The sequence below is a fragment of the Rhinolophus hipposideros genome (genome assembly GCF_964194185.1).
Source record: "Rhinolophus hipposideros genome assembly, chromosome: 12".
Taxonomy (NCBI): Eukaryota; Metazoa; Chordata; class Mammalia; order Chiroptera; family Rhinolophidae; genus Rhinolophus; species Rhinolophus hipposideros.
In genome coordinates, this window is record NC_138058.1 from 14,501,422 (window position 1) to 14,526,342 (window position 24,921).

The window sequence follows — 24,921 nt, forward strand, 5'->3', positions numbered from 1 at the left end:
GGCAGACCCATGTGGCCATGGCTCTCCAGAGGAACACATGGGAGGGATGCAGTTTCCCCCTGGCCTGGCCAGCTGACCCAGTCCCATTAAGTGGCAGGGGCCCGAGTCAGCGTGCATTCGTGGGAGGAGCAGAGGGGATGGAGGAAGAGCCAGGCCCCCCCACCCCCATTCCTCACCACTCACCCAAAGACCTGAGGCCTTTTAAATTATAAGCAATTTGCATCACAGGGATTCACGATAAATGCATCATTCACTTGGGTTTTGGTGGAGTACGAAAGAACTGGTAGTAATAATAATACAAAATTGTGACTACTGTTTCCAAGCGCTTTTTCAGTGCCAGACACTGCGGAGCACTTTGGGGGCTTCTCCTTTCACCCTCCCCACAGAGGGTGGAGTTGGTGCTGTTGATGTCCATGTTTATACATGAAGAGGTGCTGTGACTTGCCCCAGGACACACAGCTGAGAAATGAAGAGGATGGACAAAGAGCTCCCAGATCCTAGGGGTTTTGTACTTTTCCCTGGTATGGGCCCTGCCGCTCTTCTGCAGAAGAGATGGAGATGTTTACACTCAGGGAAGCACTGCTCAGAGGTGTCCAGCCTTCTAGGAACTTCTCTTTCCCCATCAGCCATCTGCCTCCCTGAGAATAAGGCAGGTGGCCAGGGGCCTAGTGTCCCAGCCTCCTTTCCCACCAGACATAACACAGTGGCTTCTTAATGGACCCAGTTGTTTGAGTTTAATTTTCTTTTCTTTGTCTGCCCACCTTAGCCAGCTGTTGATAAGTAAAGGGGCTGAAAGTAGGAAGGAAGAATTAGGGCCCATTCAGGTCACTCAAAAATGAGGAGAATTAATTTTACTAATTTTCACTAATAAGTTTACTAATAATTAGATGAAATACTTAGAAGGAAATAATTTTACCAATTTGAAAATTGGCTTTTTGTCTTTACAGGTAAGTAATAATGGTCATAGGTGAAGTCGTGGTGGCAGTAAAAGCTCATCTATGAATTCTCGCTGTTCATCAGGCACTGCTCTGAGCAGTCTGTAAACGTTCTCTTAGTCCTCACAGCAGCCTTATAAGGCAAGTGTAATTTTCAGCCTTATAATGCAAGTGTGAGTAACTTGCCAGCCAGAAATGAGGCCAGGACTTGATCCCAGCACTTTTGACCCCCAGGCCCATGTGCTCAGCCCCAAGGATTGAGCCTGCTCTCTGACTCTTGCGAGCTAGTGTCACATTTCGCCATAGGAGACACTACCAAAGAGTAGTGTTCATTTTTTACTGGCAGAGTGACCTCTGTTCGTTAGCTATGTGGGGAATTGGGGTGCTCTAAAATTCCCAGAACAGTACACTTGAAAGTTCTGTACTTGATTTTGATTGAGAAAGGTAGAATCAGGGGCTTCATGCTTACACGTGTCCTCCAGAGGTCTGGCCTATTTAAATCCAGATGTGCCTCATCACACACTCGTGTGTCGATGAATTTTAGGTTGGGAGATAGGCAGAACATAGGTAAATAAGGTTATATCAATAAACAATTGCTTTGTTTAAATTTATTTTTTAATTACAGTTGACACATATATTAGTTTCAGGTGTACAACATAGTGATTAGACATTTATATACCTTACAAAGTGATCACACTGATAAATCTAGTACCCATCTGACAGCATATATAGTTATTTAATATTATTGACTATATTCCCTGCGCTGTACTTTACATCCCTGTGACATTTTTAAAATTAAATTTATTGGGGGTGATAATGGTTAGTAAAATTGCATAGGTTTGAAGTGTACAATTCTGTAATACATCATCTATATATCACATTGTGTGTTCACCACCCAGAGTCAGTTCTCCTTCTATCACCATATAACCTGTGACTATTTTTGTAGCTGGCAATTTGTACTTCTTAATTCCTTCACATTTTTTACCCAACCACCAACCCCTCTTTTATCTGGCAATCACCAGTTTGTTCTCTGTATCTATGAATTTGTTTCTGTTTTGTTTGTTTATTTTGTGTTTTCTATTCCACATATTAGCGAAAACATGGTATTTGTCTTTCTCTGTTTGACTTATTTCACTTAGCATAATACCCTCTATGTCCATTCATGTTGTCACAAATGGTAAGGTTTCATTCGTTTTTATGGCTGAGAAATAGTTCATTGTGTATATGAACCACTTCTTTTTTTATCCATTCATCTATCAATAGACACTTAGGTTGCTTCCATATCTTGGCTATTGTAAATAATGCTGCAGTGAACATAGGGGTGCATATGTGTTTTCAAATTAGTGTTTTGGATTTCTTTGGATAAATTCTCAGAAGTGGAATTGCTGGGTCATAAGGTAGTTCTATTTTTAATTTTTCGAGGAACCTCCATACTAATTTCCATCATGGCTGCACCAATTTACAATCCCACCAACACTGCAGGAGGGTTTCTTTTTCTCCACATCCTCACCAGCACTTGTTCTTTGTTGCTTTATTGATGAAAGCCATTCTGACAGGAGTGAGGTGGTATGCCTGTGGTTTTAATTTGCATTTCACTGATGATTAGTGACATTGAGTATCTTTTTCAATGCTTATTGGCCATGTATATGTCCTCTTTGGAGAAATGTCTATTCAGGTCCGTTGCCCATTTTTTAATTGGATTATTTGTCTTTTAGATGTTAAGTTGTATGAATTCCTTATATATTTTGGATATTAAATCCTTATTGGATGTATCATTGGTGAATAGTCTCACATTCAGTAGGTTGTCTTGTTTTGTTGATGGTTTCCTTTGCTGTGTAAAAGCTTTTTAGTTTGATGTAGTACCATTTGTTTATTGTTTCTTTTGTTTCCCTTGCCTGAGGAGACATATCCAAATATACAGAGGGTGCCAAAAAAATGTATACACCTTTTAAGAGAAGACTGTATTAAAATTGTAATAATATATACCCATAACAAAAGATGAATACAAGTCATGTGTATACATTTTTTGGCACCCGGTATATATATATACCGGGTATATATATATATATATGCTTGTATGTGTGTGTGTATATATACACACACACACACACACCAGCACACATATATACACATATGTATGTATATATTGTATATGTATGTACATTACTAAGAGCAATGTCAGAGTTTGCTGCCTATGTTTTCATCTAGGAGTTGTATGGTTTCTGGTCTTACAGTTAAGTCTTTAATCCATTTTGAGTTTATTTTTATGTATGGTCCAAGAAAATGGTTTAGTTTCATTTTTCTGTATATATCTGTCCAGTTTTCCCAATACCATTTATCGAGTAGACTGTTTTTCTACCGTTGTATATTCTTGTCTCCTTTGTCATAGGTGTGACATATAGATGTAAGTTTATTTCTTGGTTCTGTATTCTCTTCCATTGGTATACGTGTCTATTTTTATGCTGTTTTGATTATTGTAGCTTTATAGTATAGTTTGATATCAGGTAGCTTGATACCTTCAACTTTGTTCTTTCTGAAGATTGCTTTGGCTATTCGGGGTCTTTTGTAGTTCCATATCAATTTTAGGATTATTTATTCTAATTCTGTGAATAATACCATTGGTATTTTAAGAGTGATTGCATTGAATCTGTAGATTGTTTTGGGTAGTATGGACATTTTAATGATGTTAATTCTTCCTATCCATGAGCACGGTATATGCTCCCATTTATTTGTATCTCCTTCAATTTCTTTCTTCAGTGTCTTATAACTTTCTGGGTACAAGTCTTTTATCTTCTTGATTGAATTTATTCTGAGGTATTTTATTCATTTTGATGCAATTATAAATTTTTTTTTAATTTATCTTTTTGATAGTTTTTTATTGAAGTATAAGAATGCAACCAATTTCTGAATATTAATCTTGTATCCTGCTGTTTTACTAAATTCATTTATCATTTTGAATAGTTTTTTGATGGAATCTTTAGGGTTCTCTATATATAGTTTCATGTCATCTGCAAATAATGAGTTTTACTTCTTCCTTTCAATTTGGACGTGTTTTATTTCTTTGTCTTGTCTGATTGCTGTGGCTAGGACTCCCAGTTTTATATTGAATAAAAGTGGTGAAAGTAGACATCCTTGTCTTGTTTCTAATCTTAAGGAAAACACGTTTAGCTTTTCCCTGTTGAGTATGATATTAGCTGTGGGTTCCTCATATGTGGCCTTTATTATGTTGAGTTATGCTCCCTCTATTTCCACTTTGCTGAGGGTTTTTTTCATGAATGGATGTGGGATTTTGTGAAATGTTTTTTCTGCATCAATTAATATGATTTTTTTTAAACAATGCTTTTCTTTATTGAGTCATTTGCCAGTTTCTTTTGCACTTTAACGTAGATATAAATGTGTAGACATATGGTTAATTACCTATTTTAGAAAACTTCTTGTATTTTACATTGCTTTTAAAGCTTGGAGCATCAAATGTTTAAAAAGTTGCAGGATTATATTATTCTAATCTTTCACTTTGTTTATGTGGTGTGTCACAATACTGATTTGCAGATATTGAACCAACCTTGCATCCCAGGAATAAATCCCACTTTATAATAGTGTATGATCTTTCTAATGTATTGCTGAATTCGGTTTGCTAATATTTTGTTGAGGATTTTTGCATCGATCTTCATCAGGAATATTGGCCCTATAATCCTTTTTTTGTAGTATCTTTGTCTGGTTTTGGAATAAGGGTAATGCTGCCTTTGTAAAATGAGTTTGGAGCCTTTCCTCCTTTTCAATTCTTTGGAGTAGTTTGAGAAGGATAGATATTAATTCTTTGAATATTTGGTAAAATTCACCTGTGAAGCTCTCTGGTCTAGGACTTCTGTTTGTTGGGAGGTTTTCAATTACTAATTCCATTTTGTTAGTAGTTATTGGTCTGTTCAGATTTCCTGTTTCTTCCTGATTCAGACTTGGAAGCTTATATTAATATATTGCTAGGAAGTTATCTATTTCCTCCAGGTTATCCAATTTGTTGGCATATAATTGTTTGTAGTATTTTCTTATATTCTTTTGTATTTTGGTGGTATTAGGTCTCACTTCTCTTTCATTTTGGATTTTATTAGGTTGGTGAAAAAGTAATTGCAGTTTAAAAGGTTACAAATAATTGCAAAAACCACAATTATTTTTGCACCAACCTAATATTTATTTGGGCCCTCTCTCTTTTTTTCTTGATGAGCTTGGCTAAAGGTTTGTCAATTTTGTTTATCTTTTCAAGGAACCAGCTCTTAGTTTCATTGGTATTTTGTGTTCTTTTTTTTAGACTCTTGTTTATCTCCAATATGATCTTTATTATTTCATTCCTTCTACTCACTTTAGCCTTTGTTCTTCTTTTTCTGATTCCTTTAGGTATAAGGTTAGATTGTTGATTTGAGATTTTTCTTGTTTCTTGAGGTAGGCCTGTTTTGCTATGAATTTCCTTTTTAGAACTGCTTTGGCTGTTCCCATAGATTTTGGGTCATTGTTTTATTTTCATTTGTCTCAGGGTATCTTTTGATTTCTTCCTCAATGTTCCTGATAATCCATTCATTGTTTAGTAGTATATTATTTAGCTTTTATGTGTTTGTGTATTTTTTCAGTTTTCGTCTTGTAATTGTTTTCAACCATTGTTTTCAGAGAACATGCTTGATATTATTTGAATCTTAAATTTACTGATACTTATTTTGTGGCACAACATGGTTTCTCCTGTAAAATGTTCCATGTGCACTTGAAAAGAATGCATATGTTGATACTTTGGAGTGAAATGCTCAAAAAATAGCAATGAAATCCATCTGGTCAGATGTATCATATAAGGCCACTGTTTTCTTGTTGGTTTTCTGTCTCGATCTATCCATTGATGTCAATGGGGTGTTAAAGTCCTCTACTATTACTGTATTTCTATCAATCTCTCCCTTTGTGTCCATCAGTATTTGCTTTATATATTTAAATGTTTCTACATTGGGTGCATAGTTGTTTATAAGAGTTATAGCCTCTTGTTGGATTGATCCCATTATCATTATGAAGTACCTTTCTTTGTCTCTTGTTACAGCCTTTGTTTTAAAGTCCATTTTGTCTGATAATAAACATTGCTAATCCAGCTTTTTTTCCTTTCCATGTGCGTGAAATACCTTTTTCCATCTCTTTACTTTCAGAGTCTATGTGTGTCTTTCAATCTGAAGTAAGTCTCTTATAGGCAGCATACGTACACATCTTGTTTTTTTTTAATCCGTTCAGCCAGCCTGTGTCTTTTTTTTTGAGGGGGGGAATATTTGGGAACAGTGTGTTCTTTCCAGGACCCATCAGATCCAAGTCAAGTCGTTGTCCTTCAGTCTAGTTGTGGAGGGTGCAGCTCAGCTGTAAGTCCTGTAGCCGTTTTCAGTCTAGTTGTGGGGGGCGCAGCCCACCATCCCATGCAGGAATTGAACTGGTAACCTTATTGTTAAGAGCTCGCACTCTACCCAACTGAGTCATCCGGCCACCCCCAACCTATGTCTTTTGATTGAAGCATTTAGTCCAGTTACTTTTAAAGTAATTATTGATAGGTATGTAGTTATTGCCATTTTATTAATTGTTTTGTAGTTCTTTTCGGTTCCTTATTATTTTGCTCTTGTGTGTTGATGGCTTTCTATAGTGTTATGTTTAGATTCTTTTCTCTTTATTTCTTATATATTGCTTATAGATTTTTGGTTTGTCGTTACCATATGATTCATATATACCAAGCTTTGTTTATAGGAGTCTGTTTTAAGTTGATGGTTGCTTAAGTTCAAGCACATGCAATATCTCTACAATTTTTTATTCATCCCCTCCACATTTATGTTATTATCATTATTTGCATGTGTGTTTGTGTGTGTGTGTATGTGTGTGTGTGTATGCCTTAATTTACCATTGTAATTATCCGTGATCTTCCTACTTTTGTCTTTTAACCTTTGTACTAGCTTTATAGTTGGTTGAATAAATTTATTTATTTATTTATTTATTTATTTATTTATTTTGAATAAATTAATTTCTTAACAAATAAAAAGTGAAAAACTTCTAGGGGATGATCTGAGCGTTCACTTCACTTTTAGTTGATTTCTTTTGTCCAGGTAAAGAGCTTTTGATTCTTGATACATTTTGTTTACTCCTTAGTATAAATGCCAAGAGATGGAATCCTTGTTTTTACTACCAGTTATAAAAATGCAACATGTCTTGAAGTACTTTGATGGCAACATCCTAAGAGATGGTTTTGTTAAACTAGAGAAGCCATTTTTTTGGTAATATTTTTGGTGTATCTTTTTTCCCCTTTGTTTTCATTTCTCTTCGTTCATTTTTCTATTTCTTCTCTATTTCTAGGTTCTCTTCCTTAACTAACTGTAATATCCTTAATTAGCCATAGTACTCAATTAAAGTACTTCTTTTTGTTGGTTGTATGTATTTAGTAGAGTTGGGCATTGTCTTCTTACTTAAAATAGGAGATGAATGGAATTTTTGTTTTCCAGAAAACAGTTAAACTTTATTTATGTGTTTCTTTGTAGATTAATTTTTTTCTTCTTTTTTGTTATGTATTGAGGACCAGTGCTTTGTGGAAATTTTTTTAACAAGGTTTAAGAATAGTTTCTTGCCTTCTATTTAGTCAGCTGGAAGATTCGAGTCACAGAATACTCTGATTCTCTAAGTGTCCTGACCAAAGACATTGATCGTAATGTCATTTTGCTATGATATTAAGTGGAATAGGATAGCTGACAATTATCTGGGTTTTTGATTGAGAGATGGTCTTTCTGATCCTAAGCAGGACTTAGGAAATTCAGAATTATAAGTAGATGCTTAGTAAATTGCTTTAATCAGCATTCCTTCCTACAAATCATGATTATTGCATTGAAAGCAATTTAGCCAGTAAGGTAATTTTCTAGTCATGTAAATGTCTGGACAGAGAGAGGATAAGGCATGGAATAGATCATATAACTTGTAATTAAGTTCTTTAAAGGGAGAAAACAAAAGGAAAAATTTATATCTGCCTCCAAAGACTGTAGGATGAGTCAAATGTATAATACTGGTTTGGGTTTTTCCCCCAAGCAAAATAAGACCATGTCTTTGGAACAAGATGCAGAGTATAATTTTTTATTCAAGTTGGTAACTCAAAGCTTTCATAAGAATGGCTGTGTGCTCCATCTGATCTTGCCTTATTGCATATATTCAGCCCATCTGTAATAATTAGCTTTGAGTTTACACAGAGCCATTGTCGTAGTATTTAGGCGATTTGACAAGTATCCTTTTAGCTTTTGAATTAGTACATGTGGTTAAATTCCTCGTGCTTCTCCATGACTTCCTTTAGCCCTAGTTATGAAAGATGGGCAAAATATGGGATAGTATTTAACAACTAATCAAATGATAATAATCTTTAGATCCAAGGCACAGATTTTTCTCAAGTTCCCATAATGTCGAAAAGTTTGCAAAAACTGCTTCTTGAAGAATGTCAGTGAGTACTGCTATTTTTACTTCAGTGTGCCTTATGTTGCCATGAACACAGACCTACAGATAAGATTCAGGAGACTGAGGATCAGAAAGGTTGGGACACATGTCAAATGAGAAGAAAAATGTACCCACCCAAACTGGGACTTTTATAAAAAAGTCCTTGTTTGGGCATCTGGTAGATCATAGCCTTTATTACAGGCCCACCATAAACATGTGCTGCATTGTGAAAAGACATTCATGATGGATGTTCTTTCCTCCTATAGTCATGTATGTTAGGGCACTGTCACGACCCTCTGGAGGACCCTCTGCCTAAACCCCTGCCTCCCTGCACTGGCTGACTCCAAATCACTTCTCAGGCCTTGCTATAATACTGCCCCTCAGAGACCATTCCTGACCATCCCCCTACCTCAAATCTATATGATGATCCATTCTGTTATTTTCCTCCATGGCATTTAAAAATCTTTGTGTCAGTGTATTTATCCAATCATTCATTTACTGTCTTGACTCTTCCAGAAGGATTGTATCTGTTTTGTCCACTGAAGTAGATTGAAGGTCTAGCCTAGTGCCTAGGCAACACAGTAGGCTCTCAATAACTATTTGTTGAATAGATGACTAATTTACAGGAGAACCAGGCCAGAAATGTGTTAAAAATACTAAAGCATAAAACCAAAATATAAAAGCAAGAGCATAGCTAATAGCAGCCAGGCCAAATTTATGCATAAATGCCAAAATATGCTGGAATAACTAGAACCAGATGGAATTGTGGAGAGAAGGCTTGGAGGGAATGGATGAGTTCGAAGCAGTTTTGGTACAGAACTGCGGGCAAACGGCAAAGATGGAAGCCTATCTGGGAGCCCTGGACATGTGCTTTTGGAGGCAGTTTGCTCTCAAGATGAGAGGCACAGGCACTGGCCTACAGACAGGGCTGTAAGGCAAGGCTGTTGCTGATAGGCAGCCTCCAAGCAGATGATCAGGAATTAGAATGTGACTTAAAATTTATCTTCATTCTTCACTTGTCTGTTTTGCTTTGTAGGATGGCCAGCCATTGGCGGGGTTGATCCAAGATCACATGGTTTCGGGTGCAAACATGACCATTCGAGGTTGCTTTTTCAACCGGGAGCAGTATATGGAACTGGTGTACCGAGGACTCACAGACAAAGTGGGGCATGTGAAGCTCTTTCCTCCTGCCATTCTGAAGCCTTGCCCACTGTGGACAGGAAAACAGGTAATTGAGAGAAAACAACCAGTGTAAGAAGAAAACAACCAGTGTAAGAAGGAAACCGGCTACTCATATAAAAGGTTTCATTCCCAGCAGCGCCCATGCCAGAGACAGAGAAGTGACAAATCAAACAATAGTATGATTTTCTCTTTGATGGGGTTCCTAGGTCTGGGTGGTTTCAAGGGAGTATCTACTAAGGGTAGGCTGCATTGTTTCTGTCCTTTGCTTCTAACTTAAACTTGATGTCTTCATAACCCAGATATGGTGGCTGTAGGCAGTGGTGTTGGTGGTAGTCATAGTAATATTTTTTGGGAGGGGCCAGGTGCTTTGCTGAGTGCTTTAGATATTTTATCTGATTTAATCCTCACAACCAACCTGCAATGCAGAGACCACTATTATCACCATTTAGCAGTTGAGGATAAAGTGCTAAAATAATAGTATATGTGCGACCAAATAATTAAATGCAATAAAATAAGTGCTCTGCTGTTGTCTGAGTCTCCAGTAGGTAGTTAAAACCTAACTACTAGTCAGCTGTGTGGTCTTGGCTCTGTGGACCTCGTTTCTTCATCTACAAAACAAAGGGTTTCAGGCTGATGATCTCTATGGTCTTTTCCAGTTCTGTCTGCAATTCTTTATGTTTGTGGTCCTCGGACTTGACTGGTTTTTAGTTGTTAAACCAACCTTGCATTCCTGGGATAATCTTTACTTGGTTGTGCAGCATTATCCTGTGTATATATTATTGAATTCAATTTGCTAAAATTTTGTTTAGAATTTTTTTTTTTGTTTTCTGCATTTGTGTTCATAAGGATATTGTTCTGCAGTTTTCTTGTAATATATTTGCCTGGTTTTGGTATCAAGGTAACGTTGGCTTTATAGAAGGAGTTGGGAAGTATTTCCTCTTCTTCAATTTTTCTGTAAGAGTTTGTGTAGTACTGGTATTCTTTTCTGAAATGTTTTGTAGAATTCACTGGTGAACCATCTGGACCTAGAGTTTTCTTTATAGGAATATTTTTAAACTAAAATTTATATTTCTCTAATATATATAGGGCTATTAAGGTTATTTTGTTTCTTGAATGAGCTTTGCTTTTTCAAGGATTTTGTCCATTTCATGTAAGTTGTTGAATTTATAGGCATAAAGTTATTCATAGTATTTCTTTACGATCCTTTTCTAGCTGTACAGTCTGTGGGTTAGTCACCTCTCTCATTCCTGACATGGTAATTTATATCTTCTCTTTTTTTCCTGATCAGTTTGTCCAGAGGTTTATTGGTTTTATTACTCTTAAAGAACCAGCTTTCATAGATTTTTTTCTGTTTTTCTGTTTTCTATTTCATTGATTTCACTTTGATCTTTATTATTTTCTTCTGTTTACATGGGGATTGATTTGCTCTTCTTTTGCTAGTTACTTAGTTTTTTTGGGGGGGGGGTGGAAAATGAGTTCAGTTTTATTTTTATTTATTTATTTTTTTTAAATTTATTAGTTTCAGGTGTACAAGACAAGGTAATACTTACACGTTCATCATTTATATCCCTCACACTGTGAACCCCCCTTTCCCCATCCACTATCCCTCCGACCTCACACCGAGCCATCACATTATATATATAAAATTATAGTTGGCATTCATTAATGTTTAGCTTCTGGTGTAGTTACTTAATGTTGAAGCTAATGTCATTGATTTGAGATTTTCCCCCCATTTTTATACAGGCATTTTATACATAAATTCCCCCCTAAGTTCTGATTAAATAACATCCCACAAGTTATGATATGTTGTACTTTCATTTTCATTCACTTTAAAGTACTTTCTAATTTACCTTTTGAGTTATTTAGAAGCCTATTATTTAGTTTCCAGATATTTAGGGATTTTCCACATATTTTTGTTATGGATTTCCAGTTTAATTCCATTGTGGTCAAAGAACATACCTTAGATGACTTGAACCCTTTTACATTTATTGAGATTTGTTGTATGGTTTCAATTATGGTCTATCTTGGTAAATGTTCTGTGTACCCTTAAAAATAATGTATAATCTGTTGTTGGATGGAATGCTCTATAAATGTCAATTATAGGTTCAGTTGCTGGATAGTTCAAGTCTACTATATCCTTGTTGATCACTGTCCTTTATTACCTGATGTTCATTGTCTTGAAAACCATTGTTTCATATTCTTGTCTTCTTTTGTTGCTGTTGTTTCTGGTGGGAGAGTAAATCAGGTCATCATTGCTCTATCCTGGCCAGAAATGGAAGTAGACAAAAGAATGTATGGGGCATTTTGCAGTTTAAGATTAAAGTCTATAGGTATAGTTTCGTTCAAGGAGTGGTAAGCTTTTTCTGTGAAAGCCAGATAGCATATATTTTGGGTTTTGCTGGCCATACAGTCTTGTTGCAATTACTCAGCTCTGCCATTATAACTTTGAAAGCAGCCATAGACAACACATAAATGAGTGGGTGCAGCTGTGATCCAGTAGAACTTTATTTATGAAAAGAGGTGATGGACCAGATTTGGGCTACAGGCTATAGTTTACCCACCCCTGATTTAGTTGGCTATATGTATTTGTCCGCTTATGTTATTTTGATTATTCCTATTTATATGTCTTTATAAACCATCTCAAGTTTTCTTGGAAGTAAATGGATTATAAGTCTTCAGTAATTTAGTATCCAGAATTTATTAGAATTTTATTTTAAAATAAGCAATGTGTTCACCATAAAACCAAATAGTGGACAAAGAATATATATTTAAAGCCATGAATATGTTCGCTCCCTTCAATCTGGGAATCCAGCCTAAGGAAATAATTTGAAATGTAGAAAAAGCTACTTGAAAAAGCAGTCCATTACTCCATGGTTTATAGTGGTAGAAAATCAGAAAAACCTGGATACTTAATATTGGAGCTAAGTAAATTGTGGAACATCCATTTGTTAAGATATTATATGGTTGTTAAAAAAAATAGTGGTTTTAAAATATCATGTAATAATCTGGAAAATTCTCTGACATAATGTTGAAATAAGAAATAGACCACACATTTATATGTGTAATCATAGTTGCAGTCGTATTAAAAATATATATTGAAGGAAGTTTGGCATAAAAAAGAACAAAATGATAGAATAATTTGGTTCGTGTTAGGAGGTTTTTATTTTTTGTTTTCCATTTTATAATGTGTCTGAGCTGTTATTATTAACTTTACAATTAAATAAAATTAGAAAATAGGCCCAGGTTTTACTTCTGTAACAGTTGAGAATTTTCAGTGTTTCTTGAGAGGTTGGTATACAGGCTGTTACTTCTTTGCAAATAGGTGAAAAGGGGAAGAGTGGCTATCCTGCACAAGAATTTGTTGGTGGCCTCAGTCTGATTCTAGAGAGAAAAGCCATGTTTAGAATCAGGAGATGAGGAACTTAGCTTGGGCAGGTAATTTTACTTCCCCAGAAATTGAGGTCTTAGGCTCTCTCTCTCCAAGGCATTTCATATAGTATCTTGACTGCTTTTCTTTCTGCTTAGAATCTGAGATCTCTCATCATTTGTTGAAAGAGCATATAAAGAAAGAGGATTTGCCTGTCCTTACAAATCTCGAGTGTACAGCTCAATGCATGTTCACAAAATGAATACACCTTTGTAAACTATCACCTAGATCAGAAAATAGAATATCACCAGCACTCCAGGAGACCCCTCTTGGCCCCTCTCAGTTTCTCCCCCTCCCCAAAGGTAGCCACTAACTTGACTTCTAACACTATAAGTAAGTTTTATCTTTTCTTGAACTTCATATAAACGAAATTCTACAGTAAATCATATCTTTGTGTGCGTCACTCATTTCATCACATAGAGCAGTGGTTTATTCATTTTCATTGCTGTATCATATTCCATTATGTGAATATACCATTGTATATTTATCCATTGTACTATTGCTGAACGTTTGGGTTCTTTTTAGTTGTCTTCATCTGGTTATTACAAATAGGGCTACTATGAATATTCCTGTGTACGTCTTTTGTTGAACATATGTATGCATTTCAATGGGTGAATACCAAGGGATCAAATTGCTGGGTCTTAAGATCTACATTCAATTTTAATGACTAGTTTAATGAACAGTTTTCCAAAGTGCTTGTAGCAGTTTACACTTATACCAGCAGAGCATGAGTGTTCTGGCTGCTTCTTATTCTCAGCAGAACTTGATGTTTATTTCTGTTTAATTTTAGCCAGATGGTTGTATAGTGGCATCTTATTGTGGTTTTAACTTGAATTTTCTTAATGAAAAGTGAGATTGAGCACCTCTTCATATGCTTATTGGCCATTTGGATATCATCTTTTGTGAAGTGCTGTTCAAATCTTTTGCCTATTTTCTATTCTACGCCTTTTTTTTAAATTGATAGGTAAGTTTGTTATATATTCTGATGTAAGTCCATTGCCAGATAGATACATGTATTGCAAATACTTTCTACTTGATGACTATCTTTTTTACCCTTTTACCTAAAGCTGTTTTCTAAGGATCAGCAGTTCTTTATTTTATGTAACATAATTCACCAGTCTTTATCTTTTATGGCTAGTCGTATAGAAGAACTATTTTCCTTCTTCAAGGTCATGAATGTATCCCCCTGTGTTTTGTCTGGTAGCTCTATTATTTTTCCTTTCATAGGTAAAACTGGAGTTGATTTTTGTGGGTGCGTATGATGTGAGGTAGAGGTCAGAATTCCTTTTTTTCTCATGGATATCTAATTGATATAACATCATTTATTGAAAAGACCATCATTTTTCTACTGCTGTTTAGTATTTTCTGTATTATAAATCAACTAGTCGTATATGTGTGGGTCTGTTCCTGACCCTGTTCACTTCCACTGGTCTGTTTGATTCCATTGACCAGTACCACACTGTCTTAATTATTGTAACTTTATAATAAATCTTGATTTCTGATAGTAAAAGTCTCCAGCTTGTTCTTCAAGATTGTCTTGAATATTCTTAGCCACGTATATTTCCATATGAATTTTTAAGGCAGTTCGTAAATTTCCATGCACAAAAAATATACCTGCTAGGATTTTTATTGGGATTACATTGCATCTGTAGATTACTTTAGGGAGAATCAGCATAGGTATAAAATATAAACATAGTATGTCTTTCAATTGTGTAAAAGTCTTGTACATTTTTCATTAGATTTATTCCTAGGTGTTGCTATTATAGGTGGTATTGGTTATTAAATTTTCTAATTGTTTATGGTTGGTATTAGAAATACAGTTTTAATTGGATATTGTCCTTGTATTCAACAACCTTGCAGAACTCAGGTATTAGATTTCTGTCCTTCAAATTATTTTTACCTATAGAAGTAACACAAGTTTGTTGTTAAACAAAAATAACAGTGATATGAAAGGAAAAGGAAAAATTCCCTTTCTTCCCAACCCCACTGTCTTTGTCCACACATACTCTCATAGAAAGTAAATAAGAATGGGCTCATATTATACCTGCTCAGGAGAACCATGAACCATGGTTAAATTTGACATTCGGTTTTGAAATTGAACGTCAATTTCAGACACCTCTTATATTTAAAACCACCTCTCTAACCATGGAACCATGGCCATCCTGGTACCTGAGGCTTGTGTTTTCATGACTGCCAGGTACATGCACCTGAGTTTTGACTGGTCTGTAAGATGGCTTACTTTAAATGAACCTCCAGGCCTTCCTTCCTTCCAAAGGGAATTTCATTATTTCAAGCAGTCTGTATTTTTAATTTGGACCACCCTAATACACTTCACTATGACAAGAAGTTTAGTTAATTGTTTTCATGTGCTGGGTTGACAACCAGTTTTGTGATTGCTTTGTGACGTCATTAGTTCACCTAACGACTCATTAAGTAGGGCTCATTCTCTGTCTCTACATGTAGATCCACGTCATTCTTTTTAACCCCTTCTGTGTGGTATCCAATGATAGAGACATACCGCAGTTGATTTAACTGGCATTCTATTGGCAGACTTGTGGTTAAAACCAGGTAACTTAGGTTGTTACCTGGTCTGTACCTTTCTAACTAATGCTGAGCACCCACTTACATTTATACCAGTGTGCTTTCATTGATAATATATCTTAGACGAATTTCTAGAGGTGTAATTGCTGATCAAAGTGTATGCACATTTAAAAACTTTTTATAAAGAAATCCATTTAATACTTAAAACATTTCTTAAAGTTTAATACAAGCTTAGTATTAAAAATTTTAATTAAGACCCTGTCTGCCAATTCATAATTTTCTGCCATTTCTTGGCAAAAATGACAACCAGTGATGCTGTTCCGAAGAGACAGGAACAGACGGGTGTAGAGGCAGATCAAATTAGTGAATATTATAAGCAGCAAGTTGCCTATAAAACAATTTTGCAGGCAACTTTGAGAGAAGAAACTTTGAGTTGAAAATGCTAAATTGAAAAATTGAAACAAGAGCTAATTCAGGCAGAAATTAAAAATGGAGTGAAGCAAATACTATTTTCATCTGGTACTCCACTGCAAACTAATCCCAGGGTTTCTAAAAATGTGATAGTTTATACCAATAATAACTGTATCTTCTGATGCCAAAGAACAGATAAAAGGAGGAGGGGGAGGGAGAGGAGAAGACAGGAGGGGGAGGCAAAGGAGGAGGGGGAGCAGCAAGGAAGGTGAACGAGAAACTTGAAAAGAAAGGAGAGAAAAAGGACAAAAAACAACCATCAATAGCAGGAAGTGCTGACTCTAAGCCAATAGGTGTTTCCCGACTGGGCCTCCAAATTGGTTGTGTCAGCACCACCAGAAGACATCCTGATGCAGGTTCTTTGTAGAAGAGGTAGATGTTGGAGGAGCAGACCCAAGAACAGTTTTGTCAGTGGCCTGGTGAACCATGTTCCTCTTGAACTGATGCAAAATCTGATGGCGATTTCATTTTGTAACCCAAAACCTGCAAAGATGAGGGGGTACTATCCCAAGCAATGCTGATGTGTGCTAGTCCATCAGAGAAAGCTGAAATCCTTGCCTCTCCTAATGGGCCTGCTCTGGAGACAGAATTACTTTTGATGCTTTTTCTGGAGAGCCTGACAAGTAGCCGAATCCTAAGATTTTGGAGCAGATCCAGCCTGGCCTTTTACACAAATGATGAGTGTGTAGTTACATACAAAGGAGTTCCCTTTGAGATAGTCTAGGGATAGTGCAAATTAACTTAAGAATTATTAGCTTCAAAGGTCACCAGCCTTGAGATTATGACTCATGATTTGGGCTACCAAAAAAGAAATGGATCTGTGGAGGTAGAAGTATAGTTACTGTTCGAAAAAAAAAGTCACACACATAAAATTCTGGCACCGTAGCTATTTATAGCGTCCAATAAGGAGGGGCAAAACAAAACATTTTGAAACAACCCTGCATGCCAAGTTATAAAAGGTATGAGTAAAGTTTATTTATTTAAGTCCATGGAGTTCTGGTAGGCCAGGACCTGGTGGGACCGTAATAGAATTTTATTTTTCTGAAAAAGTGAGTATTAACACAGCATTGTTAACATATATTGATAACTAAACACAAATCAATTTCCAAAGTTATTTTGTACTCAAGATCCATTATTCTTTTGGGAATAAAGACTGTGACAAAGTAAGAAAAATAATTTTTTAATTGTAATTCTCATAGATACTGCTACCTTTACATTTTAAGAGAATGTTGCAAATGGTCTTTTCTCCCTAGTATAAAGTTTATGACCAGAAAGTCCATTGTATACTTCTAGAATGTTAATACAGAAAGAGCCCTTAAATCATCTCGTCTGACTCTCGTTTTTTTAATTGAGATATAATTCATATTTAATGTAATTCATCATTTTTAAAAAGTGCATAATTCAGTGGTATTTTTTTTGTTTTGGGTTTTTTTTTTTAGTACTATATTTACTATGTTGTACTGTAATCACCACTAGTTAATTCCAGAACATTTCGATCACCTTTGAAAGAAACTCTGTACCTGTTACTAGTCCCAGTTCCTCCCTCCCTCATCCCCTGGCAATCACTTTCTGTCTCTGTGGATTTGCCTATTTGGGACATTTCACATAAATTTCAAGTCATTCAATATGTGGCCTTTTGTGACTCGCTTTTACTTAATATAATGTTTTCAAGATTTATTCATGTTGTAGCATGAATAGTAGTACTTCATTTCTTTTCGTGGCTGAATAATATTCCACTATGTGGATAGACCACATTTTATTTGTCAGTTGATAAATGCATAATTTGGGGTGTTTTCCCTTTTTGGCTATTACAAATAAAACTGCATTGAATATTTGTGTACCAGTTTTTGTGTGAATATGTATTTTCAGTTCTCTTGGATATATAGCTAAGAGTCTCTCCATGTATTTAGATTTTCTTTCATTTCTTTCAACAGATGTTACAGTTTCAGAATACAAGTTTTAACTTCTTTGTTTAAATTTATACCTATTTTATTCTTTTCAATGGTATCATACATAAATGCAGTTGTTTTCTTAATTTCATTTTCAGTTTGTCCATTGTTGATGTGTAGAAATACAATTGATTTTTTGTTGTTATTGATCTTGTATCCTTCAACTTTGCTGAAGTCATATACTAGCTCTAATAATTTTTTGTGGATACTTTAGGGTTTTCTATATATAAGATCATGTCATCTGCAAATAGCGGTAGTTTTACTTCATCCTCTCCAATCTGGATGCCTTCTATTTCTTTTCTTGCCTAACTGCCCTGGATAGAACCTACTACATTGTTGAATAGAAGTAGTGAGAGCAGACATTCTTGTCTTGTTCCTGATCTTAGGCAGAAAGCATCCAGCCTTTGATCATTGAGTATGTTCACTGTGGGTTTTTCACAGATGCCTCCCCTTTATTCGGATGATGACGTTTTTTCCTACTCCTATTCTGTTGAGTGTTTTTGCCATGAAAGAATGTTGGGAGTTTGTCAGATGCTTTTATAGCTGAGATGACAGGGCATATTTCCCTGTCTCAGATGGTTGGATACATGTGGTTCTGTTACTTTTCCCGTCCTGACTGTGCCCAGCCTGGCTGTCCCTGCTCCACATGTGGCACTTTGGTTGATTAAGGTGCAGCTTGTGGTCAGCATCCCGGGGAAGTCTTACCCTCCTGCCTTTACTCCCTCACCTGGCAGTGCTGGTCTTATGGGCATGACCTTCCTGGTCATGTGCTGATGAAATAAACAGAGCATTGTCTGCTTTTTAAAAAGATGCTGTTGCCAGTTGTGCCCCTGCTCCTGGCACACATGCATGAAAAGGCCGTGGCTCTCTAACTGCCCTGACCTCCTTGTGCGCATATAGCATCCCTGCTTTGTGGAGCCTGGCATACAAAGAGCTGTAGATGCCAGCTGATGGCTCCCAGCGCCTCCTCACCCCTGTGGCCGGTTACACCGGCCTGTCTGCCCGGCTGCCTGCTATATCTTGGGAATGTGTGCTTTTGGCCCATCTGAAACTGACCCGTGGGTAACCCCAGGTTTAGACGCCCCCACTTGGGTTCTCTGTGAAGCAGCTACTTGAGAAATTGCCTCTCCTGGCCTCCACTTAGCAGCTGCTTGTTGAGTGGATGGCCACACTGATGGGCCAGTTGGGGCAGCGGATGGGCTTCCTGGCCTTTCCGAAACCATAATTAATTCCAGTCGCATAAATGTATTTCTGGTGTTAGTCCTGTAAAAGCTAATTGTGCAGAAGCCATTAGGTTGCCGAGTAGTCACCTATCGCCTCCTGTGACGTGTCTCACACAGACTCCGTCACATGGTACATCCCCATTCTGGTCGCTTTGATAACCACTTCTGAAATGCTGGTCCTTTTTGTTAGTGTCACTTGGGAGACTTATTCTCTGTGTCATTTATTTAGCCTCAAAGTCTAGACCAGGAATGTATTTGGAACAAGTGATCCTCTTGAAAGCTAAATCGGAGCATGTCTCTCCTGTGATCAAAACCCACCAAGAGCATTCCTTCTCACTCAGAGTGAAAGTCTCTGCCTGAAATGCATGCTCTGTCTGCACGGCTCCCTTCTTCACTGCCTTCTTGGTATGAGGCCTCTGCCCATCTTACGTAAAATCCTGAATACTCCCCGTTCTGCTCTGGTCCTCCTTCCCTGCTTCACTTTCTTTCGAAGCATGGATCCCCCTCGGCATGTAGGCTGCACTGAAGGCAGAGACTGTATTTTATTCGCAGCTCTTCCCCCGCTGGCTCATTGCAAGCACTTGATGTACAATTGCTGAGTGAATGACTGGGACCTGCCTGTACTCTCCAAATAAGCAATGCTCAGGCTACGCGAGTGCGATCCTTTCCCCACAGCGCACGGCTTGGCAGCAATGGAGCAGATGCTGGAGCGCCCCCTCGTCCCCGAAGCTCCCCCGCCGTCTGCTTCTCTGTCAGACGCCTCGGGCCTCCTCCGTGGAGCGCCTCCAAGGGAAAGCGCTCCATTCTTAGTCTTCGCATCTTTTCCTTCCTTGGTGCCCACCAGGAAGTCAGAGCTGTACTGTGGGAGGACATCATTGACTGTCTGTAATCATTGTCGCCAATTTTGATGTGGCCTGAAGACAGGGAAGCACGCTCTGAGGAGCGTTCTTCAACCTCTGCCTCAGTCCTGGGACTGACATTGTGTCGGGCCGACTTCTCCTGGCAGAAGGCAGCGTGATGAGTCCCGCCGTCCTTATTTCTGTTCTTTACCATTCACGTCTTTTTATTATGACCCCCACAGCAATTTGCTTTCTTTTCTCTTCTTCCTTTGGTCTATTCAGGAACTTCATAGTGTTTTTTCAGGTCTAGGGGATTGTTCAGTTTAACAAGAATTATCTTAGGGACGGAAAGTCCCAGTGACGTTCTCAGTGGTGTATGTTTGTTGCTACTCCTAAGCTTCCTCTTAAGTCATGTAAGCCGGACAGTAAGAACTGAAATAACTTATCCCACCAGGGTGGAACTGTCCGTTTTTCTTGCTTTACCTACAGATCATCAGAATGGAGTCGCCTGGATTTTCAGGATGAACAGGGACAGGTGATTCTAAAAGGAAACTTCTCATCTTTTCTTCCTGACGTCCACTTTGTCTTTTTCTTTCCAGGTTGTGTCGACGCTGCTCATAAACATCATCCCAGAGGAGCACATCCCGCTGAATTTATTGGGGAAGGCAAAGATCAATGGGAAAGCCTGGGTGAAGGAGACTCCTCGGCCTGTCCCCGCCTTTAACCCAGACTCCATGTGCGAGTCCCAGGTATTGCTGCCCAGCTGTTTCAGTTGGAGCCTGCCTGTCCCGGGTTTAGACAAATTTATTTAAAAGAGAGACAAAGAAATAGAGGCACGTGCACAGAAACAGATGTTGTAGCTCATAAGAGAAGGAATTGTGCCCAAGTTGGTGTCAACTTTTGGTTTTAGAAAGGGTCAGCATTGGCTGCTAGCATTTGGCCCTCAGAATAAAACTTACAACCACCTTGGGAGGGTTTCTGCCTCAGAAGGTCTCTGGACTTGACTCTGCAAAGCTTGGAAATGCAGTGCTTGCGTTTTCCCTTGAGGTCTCTGAGTGGCTAAAGAGCAGGGAACTGCTGTGAGGGTCTGCTCCTCCCTGCTCCGTGCCTTAGGAACCAGCCCTCACGGGGCCAGGCCCATGGCAGTGCAACCTGGGCCCACAGCTGCTGCAAGAGAGCGAGACTGTGGCTCCACACTGAAGATTTCCAAGGCCTTGGCGTGTTCTTGGTGGGGGAGTATTCGCAAGTTCCCAGCTCACACGTGCTTTCTCACCAGTTCTAACAGACATTCCGATAGGTTTGCAACTGCCACTTTTCTTTCCCTTTCTAGATCATAGGCTGAATGCCTGTTACATTTTGCAATCAGAAATCCTTCTTTTAATTACTTTCTGATTCATTAATCCCACTTTGTGAAACTATAAATTCAGGCCTTAAAGGACGTTAGAAAGGTTATGTTGTTCTTACTCCCAGGGTACAGGGGAGGGAGTACCTAGGCCAAGGTCACGGTTATGAAGTATAGACTCTAAATATTCTCATTTCCTTTCAGAAGTCTTTGTCAAGCGTACCTGACCTCGAGTCAGCGTGGGTGGGTGGGGGGAGTAGGAGGACATAGGAACACACTAAAATGTCTGTGTGTGCGTGCGTGTGTGCGTGTGTGTGTGTGAGAGAGAGAGAGAGAGACAGGGAGAGAGAGAGAGACAGAGAGAGAGAAAGAGAGAGACAGTCTCTGGGGAAAAAAATCTTTTAATGGTCTATATGTGCTCATCTCCTTTATTGAAAAAAAAAATTGCTTCCATTTATACCCTGCCTCTTTCCATCAAGGACGTGGCGCAGGTTGCAGTGGAGGGACAGACACAGTAAGGTTGCTACAACCTTACAGGGCAAAGGGGAGGGGTGGCTCACGCAGGACGCATCAGCTGCAGCCCAGCAGCGGTGGCCTTCCCCTCCACAGGTGATCATCAGGGAGGGGGAGCTGCTCTGCGGGGTGCTGGACAAAGCGCACTATGGGAGCTCCGCCTACGGCCTGGTCCACTGCTGCTACGAGATCTACGGAGGGGAGACCAGTGGCAAGATCCTGACCTGCCTGGCCCGCCTCTTCACTGCCTACCTACAGCTCTACAGAGGCTTCACCTTGGGTAAGTGCTGGGCAAACGGCTCTGCAGGTGCCGTCCCTGGCCAGCAGGCCCACCAAGATGTCTCCCAGCTATCCTAGCGGCCTCCAGGGGAGTGGCCAGGCTTCGCAGTCTTGCTCCTTGGCAGTGCTTTCTACCCCTCCCCCACCAGTGTTTCTTCACCATCTACAGCTCACAGCGACCCTCTCTGTCTCTTTCTCGAATCCACCCTTTATAATAGTTTTCTGTCCCTGAGTCTAAGTTTTCACACTTATACTCACCTCCATTCTCTCCTGCAAGTGCCCGTCCAGAATTCCCTGGGCACTCTGTGCTCTATAGAAGGTCTTCCCTATTGTCAGAACCGTCCACACCTCCTAACACAGTGGGGGCATCAGTGCTGTGGGAAATGCCATGTTGGGGCAGGCCTGTCAGGACAGTCCTAAGGTAGGAAGAGGAGCTACCTTGTTTCCTCCCTGAAAATGAGTGCACACTATTTTAGGAGAAAGAAAACAAGCGTGCTATTACTGTCTGTGCACTGGGTAGAACTGAGATCACAAGATCTGCTTCAGGGCTCAGGCCCTAGCTGAGCTTATTCAGGGCAGGGCATCTCTGAGAACACAGAGTGGAGTCCAGGCCCTTCTGCAGTGATCCTGTGAGGAGTAAGTGACAGGCTACACTTTGAGCATGAGCTACAGTGAGTATGGGAATTGTCTGGTTGATGATACCATTTGTGGTGGAAGTGAGACCGTGCTTTATGGATTGCTCAAGTACAAACATGATGGGAATCCTCCAAGAGGCTGGAGTATGTTCATTGGGGCCTGCAGTGGGGCCTGCATAATTGTATAGTATGCAGAGGGTGCCAAACAAATGTATACACATTTTAAGAAAGGGAAAAAAAGCTATTAGAACTGTAATATTCAGTATATACCGATAACAGAAGATGAATACAAGTCATGTTTGACTTCTGCAATGACAAGAGGTGCTCAGAGTGGTTACTATCAGTGTCCAGACACTTCTGGTTATGGTGAACTACTGCTTGAGCAACGTTGACCAAAGTGTCCACTTGTATACATTTTTTTGGCACCCCCGGTATGTTAATTGTGGAAAGTATAAATAAATACATACATGAAAATAATTTAAAATTATCCAGCTATCAGCTGCCAGAGATAACCACCAATATCGATTTGATGTGCATCTTTCTAGACTTTCCAGGTGCAAACACATTCAGAAAAAAATGGGATCCTATACTACATGTTTTGTAGTCTTTTCCGCTCCATTTTCAAATGTATTTGTAAATGTCCTTTTGAGTGAACTAATATAAATCTATATCCTCAGGTTTGTTGTTACTTATTATTCCAGTTGTGTAGATGTACTATATTAAACCAGTTCCTATTAATAGACTTGTAGGCGGTTTCATGGTTTTTACTTTATAGCTGGGATAAATACCCTTGACCATATATCTGTAAAAAACAAAAAGTGGAGGAAGATCCCCCACCCAGATCATGATGAGTCCCAAACTTAACAAATAAGCCATGCTCGCAGCTCTGCTTAGCACATGGTACAAAGAGAAATTGGCCCCAGGGTGCAGAGAGCATGCCTATGCCGCCAGGCTGAGAGAGGGCGCAGGGCCAAGCTGGGCTCAGGGCTCTGAGGGAAGGACAGGCTAAAGATGTCGCCTTCACTCTAGTGCTTGTAGCCAGCAGGGTCAGTAAAGGGACAACAAGGTGGCCTGGAGCTGACCCCATGTAAGGACCCACTATTGTGGTTATGGCTTCCTCACAGAGGGAATATTTCTTTCCCTTTCCACCCACACATGGTCTTTAGAGGCCCTCACGCTCCTAGGACATTTCATTGGGAGTTGCAGATATATTAGCCCAGCTTTTGAACAGTGCAGCCATTGTTTTCCTTCCCACTCACATCTTGGCTGATGGACTTTTGATTCCAGTAGCACTCACAGGTCTAAATAGAAAGTAGTTGATTGAAGGATGAAGTGGAAAGACGTCCTGCCCACAGTGAGGAATTCCTCAACCCTGTGGAGCCAGAAGAACAGGCTTAACTGAAGTGACCCAGGCTTTCGTCCTGGGGAGGAACCTGCAGTGGTGGTCCTTGTCACCCAGGCTCGAATGTGTCTATGTGGGTGACTGCAGATCCATCCAGAGTATATGGGGTAGTCCCTGTGATAAAGTGACTTCTGGGAATCAAAACCGGGATGTTCTCTCCCTTCATCTCTTCTTTTCCTAAACTCAGTTTTTCACCCCAGACCCTTTCTTCACCTGTAGCCCATTCATCCAACATGTTTATTGAGTAGAGGCAACCAAGCTGGTGCCTAAGAGCAGAAATTTGGGCTCGGGCCTGGGTTTACTTTTGACCTATATCACCTTGGACAAGTAGCTCAAGTTTGATCCTTAGTTTTGTCATTTCTAAAATGGAGAGTATAATATTTGGCCTTATACTTGCTGAAGAAGTGGGAAGCACTTAAGAGATGATAGCAATCTCTTAAGGATGTTAGTATCATCATTATAATTCAGCTGCTCCCTGGGTATGTGACACTCTGTTCCATGTCCTGACCCCGCTGAGTTTATATCCTGGTCAGAAGTCAGGCCCTGTCCCATCTGACTTGTTTATTTCACTTCACAGGCGTGGAAGATATTTTGGTTAAGCCAGAGGCGGATGTCAAGAGATACAGGATCATTGACGAGTCCACCCACTGCGGGCTCCGGGTGAGGAGGGCCTGGGAGGAGACAGCAGAGGGGCTGCTCTCCTATAGAGCACAACC

General features: G+C 39.0%; 1 protein-coding gene and 1 pseudogene across 3 annotated transcripts in view; both read left to right on the forward strand.

Moving 5' to 3' along the window:
• The window catches only part of POLR1A (RNA polymerase I subunit A), a 79,291-nt gene that overhangs the window by 28,411 nt on the left and 25,959 nt on the right, over nt 1-24,921 (forward strand). For both annotated transcript variants that reach the window (XM_081069625.1, XM_081069626.1), the window contains exons 14-17: nt 9,439-9,630; nt 20,634-20,783; nt 21,986-22,169; nt 24,783-24,865. In XM_081069625.1, coding sequence (XP_080925751.1) covers nt 9,439-9,630; nt 20,634-20,783; nt 21,986-22,169; nt 24,783-24,865 — 609 coding nt within the window. The remainder of the gene's footprint in view (nt 1-9,438; nt 9,631-20,633; nt 20,784-21,985; nt 22,170-24,782; nt 24,866-24,921) is intronic.
• On the forward strand, nt 15,852-16,747 carry LOC308505718 (aminoacyl tRNA synthase complex-interacting multifunctional protein 1-like; annotated as a pseudogene). The gene has a single exon. The product of its transcript is annotated as an aminoacyl tRNA synthase complex-interacting multifunctional protein 1-like (transcript).